An 11546-nucleotide genomic window follows, 5' to 3' on the forward strand; every position below is an offset into this window, starting at 1 on the left:
AGAGAGGTCTTCCATCTGCTGGATCACTCCTCAAATGGCCACAGTGGCTGGGGCTGAGCTGATCTGAAGCCAGGAGCCTCTTCCTGGTCTTCTATATGGGTGCAGGGGCCCAAGCACTTGGGCCATCTTCCACTCCTTTTCCAGGCCATAAGCAGAGAACTGGATTGGAAGAGGAGCAGCCAGGACATGAATTGGTGCTTAGCCTACTACACCACAGCCCTGGTCCCATTTTTTTGGTTTTGGTTTTTGTTTTTTAAGATTTGATTTGTTAGGCCGGCACCATGGTTCACTAGGCTAAGAAAGCCTCCGCCTACAGTGCCAGCACTCTGGGTTCTAGTCCCTGTTGGGGAGCCGGATTCTGTTCCAGTTGTTCCTCTTCCATTCCAGCTCTCTGCTGTGGCTGGGAAGGCAGTGGAGGATGGCCCAAGTGCTTGGGCCCTGCACCCCATTGGAGACCAGGAGGAAGCACCTGGCTCCTGGCTTTGGATCGGCGCAGCACGCCAGCTGTAGCAGCCATCTGGAGGGTGAACCAACGGATGGAAGACCTTTCTCTCTGTCTCTCTCTCACACTAACTCTGCCTGCAAATAAAAATAAAAAAACAAACAAAAACAAAAGATTTGATTTGTTTAAAAGACAGAACTACAAAGGAGATCTTCCATCTGCTGGTTCACTTCCCAGATGGCCGCAATGGCCAGCTCTGGGCCAGGCTGAAGACCAGAGACAGGAACTTCATCTGGGTCTCCCACGTGGGTCTAGGGGCCCAACAACTTAGACCATCTTCCACTGCTCTTCCCAGGCCATTAGCAGGGAGCTGGATTGGAAGTAGAGCAGTTACAGCCTGAACCCCTTGATCACACAGGATGTTGGTGTTGTAGGTGGCAGCTTAACCCACTGTGCCACAATGCCACCTCTGAACATTGATTCTTAACTGTTAAGAATGTGGTGTGGAAGAGGTAGGCATTGTGGCATAGCAGGTTAAGCCTTAAAGATTTTTCTCAAAGCATAAACTTTTGGCAAGTCGGAAGGTTTTCTGCATCTTCTCTTTCCTGGTTGTCTCTCACCTGAGTTGAGAGGCTCTTCCAGGAGCTTGTGTAGAATTAGGGAGTGAGCTGATGGCATGTCTCACTCTCGGCTCCATTGTAGAGCGATCTTGTAGGTTCAGTTTCCAGTTAGTACCTCTTAACACAAGTCTTTCTGTCTTACCACACAACTTCCATAGCATCTGTTACTGCTGATCCTATCATGGTGTGATGACCAAATTGGGGTCTACTCTGCCACACCATAAGCTCCAAACTAAACTACATTTTTGCTCCACCTCTCACAATGTCACTAGTCCATGACAGTCAATAAGACAAGACATAATGAGAGAGTGTAGTCTCCAGAGCTCCATGTCATTTGTGGGGATTGAGTGTGTGTCTGAGAGTTTTTAGTAGGTAGTCATCTCCTGCAGGCTTAAGCCCTAGTGACCTGGTATTTCTGCTTGATGCAGTCTTGTCCCTCAGTCAGAAATGATAATGCGGGGCTGGCGCTGTGGCATAGCAGGTTAACACCCTGGCCTGAAGTGCCAGCATCCTACATGGGTGCCGGTTCTAGTCTCAGCTGCTCCTCTTCTGATCCAGCTCTCTGCTGTGGCCTGGGAAAGCAGTAGAAGATGGCACAAGTCCTTGGGCCCCTGCACCCATGTGGGAGACCTGGAAGAAGCTCCTGGCTCCTGGCTTCAGATCGGCACAGCTCCAGCTGTTGCTGCCAATTGGGGAGTGAACCATTTGATGGAAGACCTCTCCCTCTCCCTCTCTGCCTCTCCTCTCTCTGTGTAACTCTAACTTTCAAATAAAATAAATAAATCTTTAACAAAAAAAAAAAAAAAAAGAAAAAAGAAAAAGAAATGATAATACAGCAAGCAACCAGTATCCTCTCTGCAGTCCCCAAAGCCTTGGGCTGCAGGGTCTCCAGCCCTGAGCAGAACCACCTCTCCCTTGTTCTCCACAGGTTGTGGGCCCGGCCTGTTGGCAGATGCCAAGATGCGGGTATTTGAACGTTCAGTATATTTTGGTGATTCCTGCCAAGATGTTCTTAGCATGCTCGGCTCTCCACACAAGGTTTTCTATAAATCTGAAGACAAGGTAGGGGAAATGTGTCTACAGAACAAATAGGTTGTGTGTGTGTGTTTTTCCTAATCAACAATAATTTAGCATTGAGTAAATGTAAACCATTGCTATTTTCCCTTAAAATCTGTTCTTAAAGTTGATGGTGAAGTAATTGAGAATTCTTTTCTGACCCCTCTTGGTCAAATCGCCCGGCCTCTGTCCCCATCTGTTGTGGCTGCCTTTGCTTGGAGACCAGGCCCAGTCTATAGTCCATGGAAGCTGGTGTGCACATTCTTTTTCGCAGCTTCAAGTTCTCAGATAACTTACTGAGTCAAGAACTGTACTAAGGGGTTGGACTTTAATTTATTGTTATTTTTCCCAACAGATGAAAATTCATTCTCCTTCCCCTCATAAGCAAGTTCCATCTAAGTGCAATGACTACTTTTTTAACTATTTCACTCTCGGAGTGGTAAGTTGGAGCTTTAATTTCTGCTGGACAAGGGATATCTTTGTAGACCCGAGTGTACACATGCAGCTATAACTGTTCTGGGGCATCGGGGAAACTAGAGTGATGGCTTTGCCCAGTGTGTTTTGCATTGGCTCTGGTTCCCTGAAGTAACCTTTCCTGCTGCCCGCATTGCTGAGAAACACAGGTTCCCTGTTGTTGCGATTTCTTTTCTGAGGGAAGATATGGAGGCTGTAGAAATCACTCAGGTTAAGATGTTGTGAGGATTTCCCTTTTAGTAAAGCATTGGAGTCTGCAAAAGCCCAGGCTGTTTTTAGAGGACTGCCCAGGGGCATTACTGTGGACCCAGGGTGCTGGGTGGAACTGGCTGTCACTCTCAGTGCTGGTGGGTAGAATCATGTATGCGAAATGGTTGTGTCAGCACCAGCAGGAAATATCACAGGGCTGGCCTAGAATATAGGTCATCTAACCTTTGAGCCTTCTAGGTTCTAAAGTCCTGAGGCAGCAAAGGGTGGATCAGAGAGAGACAGGGTCTGCCTGTGTGGGAGAGACCAAGCACGAGCCAGGAGTAGTTGAGGACCCACTGTGGGATCATAAACTCCTGGGGTAGGGTGGTGGCAGTAGGGAATGGTGCTGTTAAAGGTGGGCCTGAGTTCAAGAGCCAGTGACAACTGACAGCAGGCAAGATGGAGAGAACTGGCAGATTCTTGCCCTTATTTGTCTGCTGGTACCAGGGCAGAGTCAGAGGTAACCCTGGATTCACAGGCCTGAACAGCAGGCAGAATATGAAGCTGAGAAAGTGTTCAGTGGACAACATCAAATCTAGGTTAGAGTCTTTAGAGAGGTCAGGCTGGAATTCCATTTCCAGGGCTTGCTGACTCCCACAGGAGGGGCTGGCGGGAATGCTTTCCCTTACATGTTTCCATCCCAAGCAGTGGCCGTCGTGGGCCCTGTGCCTGCCAGGCCTAGAGGGTTGGGTCCCTGCCCTGCTTCAGTAACATTCCCTGCCTGAGCACCTTCTTTTCTATCCCAGGACATCCTGTTTGATGCAAATACACACAAAGTGAAGAAGTTTGTCCTGCACACCAATTACCCTGGACATTATAATTTTAACATGTGAGTACACTGATCTGAAAGGGAGCCTGTGCTCTGTGTGCTTACTAAGGTGTTTATACCTGAATTCCCACTAATGCATGGAAGTGACTGCTCTCTGTGTTCCTCGCATAACGTCCAGTCTGTCCATTTTTGCTCATTCTCCAAATGGGGAAATAGGTAAGGAAACCTTGATGCTTTTTCCAAAGTGATTCAGACTCCAGGGCTATACCTTTTTCTGTTTCACTTCAGTGCCTGAATCTTGCCACTGTCAGGAGCCCAGGGCCAGGACTGGGTTGGGATGCAGGAATGGTCAGGTCTCCCAGGAGGCCCTGCCTTTACCTCTCTGCCTTTTCTCTAGCTATCACCGCTGTGAGTTCAAGATCCCACTAGCCATAAAGAAAGGTGAGTAGTGATTGCCCTCAGGGTAAGGGGCCTCTGAGTCAGTTTCCCACTCCAGAAGTGAAAGGAACCATGCAGAGAGGCTGGCAGTGGTCCGGTTTGCAGAGCCTTTACCTACCTGCTTCTGTCATAGCCTCAGCTCCTGGGATGGCCTCCTTGTCTGGAAATTGCATTATCTGGAGGCCCTCAAGGGCCTTTCCTAGGATCATGGATGGGCTTGCTGGCCTCTGAAGGGAACTGTGCAGTGCTTGCTGCCCATACCTAGTGCATTTTGGTCACTGCCGGTTGGTGTGGCTCACACATGACTTCCCTTCACCCATCCAGCCTTTCCACCCTAGAGCTCCAAAATGGGCTGTGTGTACTCTACATACTCAACCTCTTGTGCAGCAGGTGGCCGGGGTCAGACCTGGGGTTGGGCCTGTCACCAACTCACCCTATGTGCTCTTTTCAGAAAATGCAGATGATCAGACAGAAACGTGTACAACCTACAGCAAGGTGAGCACCTGTTTCCCTACTGGCACAGCCTGAGGATGAGGTGGGCAGTCTGAGGCCATGTCCTCTGGGTCAGTCCATGCTTGTAGGCATGTTCAGGTCCTGGCTAACGCCCTGTGCCTCTTGTCTCTCCTGTAGTGGGACAACATCCAGGAGCTCCTGGGTCACCCTGTGGAGAAGCCTGTTGTCCTGCACAGGTGAGTGAGAAGTTGCTTCTGACCAAAAGGGACTGGTTGCCCTTCCTGCTTGGCCTCAGCCTCCATCTTCCCCTCTAACTTTGGCTTTTCTGGCCTCAGGTCCTCCTCTCCAAACAACACCAACCCATTTGGCTCCACATTCTGCTTCGGCCTTCAGCGTATGATCTTTGAGGTAAGCCCAGAGGCCTGGAAATAAGCTGCTGGGGGTGGTGGTCAAGGCAGAGGCAGACAAGCAATTGAGGGACGCGGAGGAGAACCCACTTGCTATGCTGGGCAGATTACTCTTTCCCCAGCAACCATGTCTGCTGAGCACGTGGCCTACCCTGTGTCCAACAAGAGGCAACAGGGATTCCTTTAGTGTAGCATAGCAGGGAAGGGAACCGCGGGACAAGCGAGGCCCAGCCCTGTCACGATGGGAGGTGGCGGCTCGGAAGACCCTGCAGACATGGGGAAAGTGGGCTGCCCGTGTTTTCCCTCTGGGTGCCATACCTTCAGTGGGCCCTTTGCATTTCCTATGGCGAAGGCTGTGTACCCCATGAGGAATAGGCAAGTCCGTGGGCAGAGTGGCCCCTAGGTGGAAGGGTCAGGAAGCCCAGCCTCGGTGTGCAGGTGGGCTGCTCACACAGCTTCCAACCTCTGTGCATGGGATCTGCCTCTGTCCCTCTACCTGTGCCCCTTGCTTCACTGGCCTTCTCTCAACCAGGTCATGCAGAACAACCACATTGCCTCAGTGACCCTGTATGGCCCCCCCAGGCCTGGTGCCCACCTGAGAACAGCGGAGCTCCCCTAGGGACGTCAACCCCATGCCTCTCTGCCCCGTGGAAATGCGCATCGCATCCTGCTCAGCAGGCCTCTGTGTGCCACACTGTGGGTTTTCTTGGACGCTTTGCCAGTGTTGAAGGGAGGGGGCTTGGTCTGGGTGTTCTGCGTGGGGTGAGGAGTCCAGATTTGCCTCTGTGCGTCCTCAGCCTGCTGGCACCGGCAGGGGACACAGACTGCAAAGAGAAGCACAAACTTTGAGCCTTGATACCTGGACCCAGGAGCTCTTGACTAATGCGCAAGGAGGCAGGATGTGTCAACACCTGTCCCACACACATTGGGAAAACTTGGGGCTCTTTCTGTGGCTGAGGACAGGGTCCTGCCTTTGGCCCCACATTGCCACGTGACCCGTAAGTCAGGCAGGTGGTGTGTGTCCATTGTACTCGGTTGCAACGTTTGCACTACATCCACTTTAGTTACTTGATGAGCTGGTTGTGGCCAAAGTGGCCCACCCCCCCTCCCTGTTCCTTTCTTGCACGCTCTCCCTGCCAGGCCCAGTAGGCACAGCCAACTGGTTGAAACACAGCTTTCTACTGCCTAGCTCTGTGCCCAGGCCTGGCTCTCACTCCTCTTGAGCCAGCTCTCAAGGTCGCCTATGCCTCCACTCTGCCCCAGCCTGGCTGGCAGGGGTGCATGTTTCCATCCTGTTTGCCTCTTTTATTTAATGCCAAAGTTTTAGCCAAAGACATCTTCCTTCTGTTGTCTCAGCATTCTGCTCTGCACTGCGGGCCGGCCCCCTGCCCCGACAGTGGGCACTGTCCCCTAGCCAGGCCCAGGGCTCATGGGCTCTGGGCGCCCACGGCAGGCTGGGCTGCTCGGTCTCATCATGGATCTTGCTAACAGAAAGCAGCATAGATGTGCTTTAAAAATATTAATCCTTTTGAAAAGAATTGAGAAGAGAAATGTATAATTTTATCCCATTTTTAATATTTTGGTCTAGCAACTTGTGATACATAGATGACAATTTTGTGAGTTTTTCAAATGTGTGTACAGATTTTTTTGTAAATATGACTTTTGTAATTAACTCATGTACAGCCTCATCCTGTATAGTTCAGTGAAGAATGTGCAGGGGACCTGCCCCAAGCTCCTAGGTGGTTCCTTGGCCTACAGCCAAGCTTGTGTGGCGCTCCCATGACTGGTGTCTTCCCATTTGGACTGTGGCCTGGCCAGTGATTCCTGCATACCCCACTGTCAGGAGCAGCCAGGACTGTGCCCGTCCTGGAGTGGGGACCCTTCCTCATCCCTGCCCGCATCCCCTCTCCAATAAAGCACCTGTGCTCTCAGCAGCGGCCTGCCATGTGCTGTTGCTGGGATGTTTCTACCAAAATAAGCAGGGGTGTTGGCTGGTTGGTTTGTTTCTGAGGATGGGGGGGCAGGGGGCTCCAGTAAGAGGCTGGTGCAGTTGTGTGGCTGTGTGAGCTGGGGAGACTTTAGGAGGAACCAACACTCAGTTGTCCCTGTCTGGGGCCCCACCCTGCATGTCACAGCCAGACCTTATGTTCAGAAACTCCCAAAGAGCTGGACAGGGCTGGGAACCCAATTTGGAGGGACAGGTGGGGAGCAGAAAGGCCTGCCAGGTTGCCCTCACCCTCCCACGGGGGCTGGCTTGAGGAAGGAGGCCTGCCTGCGCCTGCATTCCCCTGTGTGCGAAGCCAGGGAGTGCAGGATTCCGCGAGCCCTGCCGCCCCTACCTGACACACACCCATCTGCTGCTAGGAGGGCCACAAACACCCACTGCTCTAGGACCTGTAGGGCACAAGATAGACCGCCGCCACCTCAGCTCAGGCTACCGCAGGGAAGTGAGTCTCAACACTGGTTCTAGACTGCTCTCTTTGGTGTGAGCCAGCAGGAGCCAAATCCAAACTCCCTTCTGCTGTGTGGAGGAAGCACAAGGACCACGGTCGTCTGCCCAGCAGATCCCTTCACGCTCTCTCCTGGGCCTGCTAAGAGTCCCACTGGAACGGGCCCGCAGCAGCAGGCTGTGGGCGCGCGCAGGCCGGCCCGTGTGGCCCGTGCAGCAGGTGCCACATAAGCCAGATATCGGCGGCGGAGAGCCCATGCACTACCACCAGCTCGCGGTAAAAGCAGGGGTCGAAGGTGCGGAGATGGGGCGCCGCCGAAGGCTGGGGGATGCCGAAGGTGCGGAAAGCAGGGTGCGGCTCGGGGGTGAGCCGCAGACGCTGCAGGCACATGCCCAGGAAGACGTCGTCGATGGGGAAGAGCTCAACCTGTGCGCAGGCGCCAGCTAGACGACGCAAAGTGGCCCCCGAAAGCACAAAGCCGCCGCCACCTGCGTAGGCCGGGTACGCGGCCAGGCCGTACACCGCCTCAGGGATGTAGTACTTGCTGGCCCGCACGCGGATTGGCCGCGCTTGCACAATCACGTCACCCGCAAGCAGGTCCTGCCCTGGATCCCGTGTCGCCAGGAACTCCAGCAGGTTCCCCACGTGCACGAACACATCGGCGTCACCCTTAAAAACAAAGCGCACGTCGGGGCAGAAGGCCGAGGCCCAGGACAGAAAGTGGATCTCCTTGAGCGTTAGATTGAAGAAAGTGTCATCAAAGGCCCAGAGCAGGATGTCCGCATACGCCCGGCTCTCGGCGTGGAGCAGAGCGTGCCAGTGCGTCTGCGTGCCCGCCCCCTCCGCGCCTGCGCCCCTGGGTACGCCCAGCAAGAACACACGGCGCACGAGCGTCCCCCGCACGCGCCCCTCAGCGCCCCACGTCTGGCGCACGGCTTGACGCCGTTCGAAGTCGGCCGCCACGGACTTGACGGCTATGAGCAGGTCGGGTGGGCCCCCGGGGGCGCCCTCTCCCCGGCACTTGTGCGGCTGGTTAATGAGCAGCGGAAAGCGCCGCTGGTCCTTGGCGCGCAAGTAGCGGCCGAAATCAAAGGGTCCCGTGGCCGTGGGTGGCGGCGGCGTGTCCCCCTCATAGGCCGGCGGGGCTGCGTCCGTGTCTGGGTCTGCCGCCTGGAACGCGCGGGGCCCCAGAGTGGCCCTTGACGCCGCCCTGCCTGGCGCCCGCGGCGCGCTCGTCGTCGTCGTCAGGGCCGGGCCATCCTGCTGAGCGTAGAGCAGGAGGCCCAGCGTGGCGCCGAGCAGCAGCGTGAGCAACGCGTCCCGGCGGAGGCGCAGCCGCCGCCGCCACCGCATGTCCGCGAGGCGGTGGCTGCCGGCAGGGCCCCCAGCCCCGCCTTCGGGGGAGGTGGGGGGGGGACGCAGGAGGCCACGCCCCGGGGGTCTCGCTACCGGCCGTTCATTCCACTCGGGTCGTCCGCCGCCTCCTCCTCCCGGCCCTGACGCACCCGCCGGGGTGGGAAGCCTGAAGGGACGAGAAGTGACCCCTTGTGGCCAACTCCAGCCTGCTCAGCTCCGGCCAGGGATGGTGTCCCAAGGCCGGGCAGATGGGCTTCGTCTCCATCCCTTCCCACTACCCCCACACAGAGACCGAACTCCCTGCCACCTCCCAGACCCCCAACGTCGGTTCCTAGGATCCCGGCACTCACGCTCGGCCCTCGGGAGCGGCGCGGACGCCGGGGCCTCAGGGGCTCAGCACAAGGTCCCAAGGGCGGCCATGGACGGGGCCTGGGCCAAATGCAGCGTTGGCAGGAAAGGGGGCCGGGACCGTGCCACGTGACCCTCCAGCGGTGCGCGCCCGGACATCTGCCGCTCAGCCCCGCCCCGGGCGCCAGCGCCGTCTCCGAGGGGGGACTCGCGGGGAAGGCGGGTGTCGCCGCTGGCTCAGCCCCCAGATCTGCCTGGCAGCGGCTTGGCCAGGAATGTCTCCTAGTCTGCGGAGGGGGTCGGGGTCGGGGGCCAGGTCCTGGGCATCCATCCACCCTCCCATCATCCTGCCCTGCCGGTCCGTGCGCCTCTCCTCTGCAGCCCTGGTTCCACCCGGATGGGCCCGTCAACGGCCTCTGGGACCCAGGGCTGCCTCCCTAGTCCTGGCTCTGCCGTCCCGCACCCCGTAAACGCGCCCGGGCTTTCCAGCTCTCACTGCTCCTCCAGATGGAGACACGGACGGCTTCCCCGCAGCGCCCAGGGTCACAGCAGGAACAAGTGCTGCCCCCACGACTTACGGAATTCAGAGCAGGGGTCTGTCCTTTGTCCTTCCCTGCCTCCTCATCCACCCACTGGACCCTGAACAGGGGGCCGACTGTGTCTGTTCCAATTTCACAGGCAAGCGCTTGAGCCTGTCTCCCAGGAACTACGAACCAATAATGTACGTGGAGGCCCTGGTCCCCAGCATAGCCTCCCATGGGTGGAAAGCGCCGTGCCTGCACTCTTGCATGCCCGATAGGGCCGGCAGGGGTGGCAGAACTTGGGCAAACTTCTGGAGTAGGCCGAGGAGCAGAGGTTTGCTCAGGGCCCCAGAAGGCCAGAGGATGCCCCCGAGATTGAGAGCCGAGTCCTTGCCTAGCTCTGCTACAGCTCTCCCTGGAACTCGGGGTCTCTGGGTCCCTGCCCATGTGCTGGAGCCCAGGACACCAACACCACCACCCCGAGTCAAGCTGCTGGGGCCAGCAAGGCTACTCGGCACCACCCTTGATGACTCCTTCCCACACAATTCTCCCTTGAGAAGCAAACCCATCCAGAGCCATCCACTCTCTTTCCCCTGTGCCCCCCTCCCCCTCCAGTGCTAGGGCTTCAGGTTGCCCCACCCTCCCCCCAGTAACCTCCCTGTCACCAAGCCCAGTGGCTGCTCCTCAGCCTTGACTGATCTGCAGCATCCGGTGCCCCTGTGGAGGACTTCCCCGGCTTCCAGATCCCCTGGTTCTCCTCCTTCCTCTGGGCTGGTCCCTTTCTTTCAATATTTAAGAGGCAAAGAGACAGAAATCTCTATCTGCCACCCACTGGCTGACTCCCCAAATACAACAGTGGGGGATGAGCCAGGCTGAAGCCAAGAGCCTGGAGCTCAATCTGGGTCTCCCATGGGTGTGGCAAGGACCCAGCTGCTTCAGCCATCACCTGCTGCCTCCCAGGGTCTGCGTGAGAAGCTGGGTTGAGGCACAGCAGGTTAAGTCACTGCCTCTGACGCCGGCATCCCATATGAGCACCAGTGTGAGTCCCAGCTGCTCCACTTCCAATCCAGCTCCCTGTGAACGCGCCTGGGAAAGCCGTGGAAGATGGCCCAAGTCCTGGGGCCCCTGCACTCGGCTGGGAGACTCATGGAACTCCTGGATCCTGGCTTCGGCCTGGCCCAGTCCAGAGCGCTGCAGCCATTTGGGGAGTGAACCAGTGGATGGAACATCAAGATACTTCCCTTGTGCCCTCTCTGCTTTGCTGTCATTCTGCCTTTCAAATAAATCTTGAAAGAAAGGACAGACAGAAAAAGGAAGGAAGGAAGGGGGAGGGAGGGAGGGAGGGAGGGGGAGAGGGAGGGAGGGAGGGAGGAGTTGAAATTGGGAGCTGGGACCCAAACCCAGGAACTCCAGGGGAGTGAAGGCATCTTACCTGCTCTGCCAAATGTCCATCCCATGCCTAGTCCCTGTGGCCACCCCGCCCACGCTCCCAGTCTTTACCCTTGACCCCTCATCCAGCTGCCCTCCCACGCCCTCCTCGGCAGTCCTGCAGGGCCACATGCCTAGCAGGTCCACACAGAGCAAGCGTCCCCCCCCCCCCCCCGAGCCTCCAGCCCAGCAGCTAGCGGCAGAAATCTCCAGGTCCTCTGTCACCCCACGGCGCACCCAGGGCCAGGGCCTGCTGCTCTCCCTCCTAATAGCCCTTGCTTTCTGACCGCTTTCCTGCATCCTTGCTGTGCCCCACCCTGGGCCACCATCCCCCATGGCCCTGCCTCCCAGAGGCGTCCCATCAGCCTCATTATACAACCCAAACTCCATCAAAGGGCTCACGAGACCCCGTGCTGTCCACCTGCCCGACAGGTCTCAGCAAGTCCACCCACCCCTGAGCCAGCCATTCTAAACCTCCTGGTCCCTCCCTCTCACCTTGGCCAAGACCAGAGCCCTGCCCTCACTCCCTGCCACC

At 56.7% G+C, this 11546-nt stretch overlaps 2 protein-coding genes across 4 annotated transcripts in view; one reads left to right on the top strand and one right to left on the bottom strand.

The window, feature by feature from the left end:
* The window catches only part of PHAF1 (phagophore assembly factor 1), a 32880-nt gene extending 25994 nt beyond the window's left edge, over positions 1–6886 (top strand). For all 3 annotated transcript variants that reach the window (XM_017342285.3, XM_002711619.5, XM_051847183.2), the window contains 8 exons: positions 1991–2124; positions 2474–2557; positions 3588–3670; positions 4008–4051; positions 4500–4543; positions 4679–4737; positions 4837–4909; positions 5441–6886. In XM_017342285.3, coding sequence (XP_017197774.1) covers positions 1991–2124; positions 2474–2557; positions 3588–3670; positions 4008–4051; positions 4500–4543; positions 4679–4737; positions 4837–4909; positions 5441–5527 — 608 coding nt within the window. In that variant the 3' untranslated portion in view covers positions 5528–6886. The remainder of the gene's footprint in view (positions 1–1990; positions 2125–2473; positions 2558–3587; positions 3671–4007; positions 4052–4499; positions 4544–4678; positions 4738–4836; positions 4910–5440) is intronic.
* Positions 6464–11468, bottom strand: B3GNT9 (UDP-GlcNAc:betaGal beta-1,3-N-acetylglucosaminyltransferase 9). Its single transcript, XM_008257428.4, has 2 exons — positions 9065–11468; positions 6464–8880 (listed from the first exon to the last, which is right to left on the bottom strand). The coding sequence occupies exon 2, from the start codon at positions 8709–8711 to the stop codon at positions 7500–7502; it is 1212 nt and encodes a 403-aa protein (XP_008255650.4). The 5' UTR covers positions 8712–8880; positions 9065–11468; the 3' UTR covers positions 6464–7499.
* Between the last annotated feature and the right edge of the window lie 78 nt (positions 11469–11546).

Source organism: Oryctolagus cuniculus, chromosome 18, assembly GCF_964237555.1.
Source record: "Oryctolagus cuniculus chromosome 18, mOryCun1.1, whole genome shotgun sequence".
Lineage (NCBI taxonomy): Eukaryota > Metazoa > Chordata > Mammalia > Lagomorpha > Leporidae > Oryctolagus > Oryctolagus cuniculus.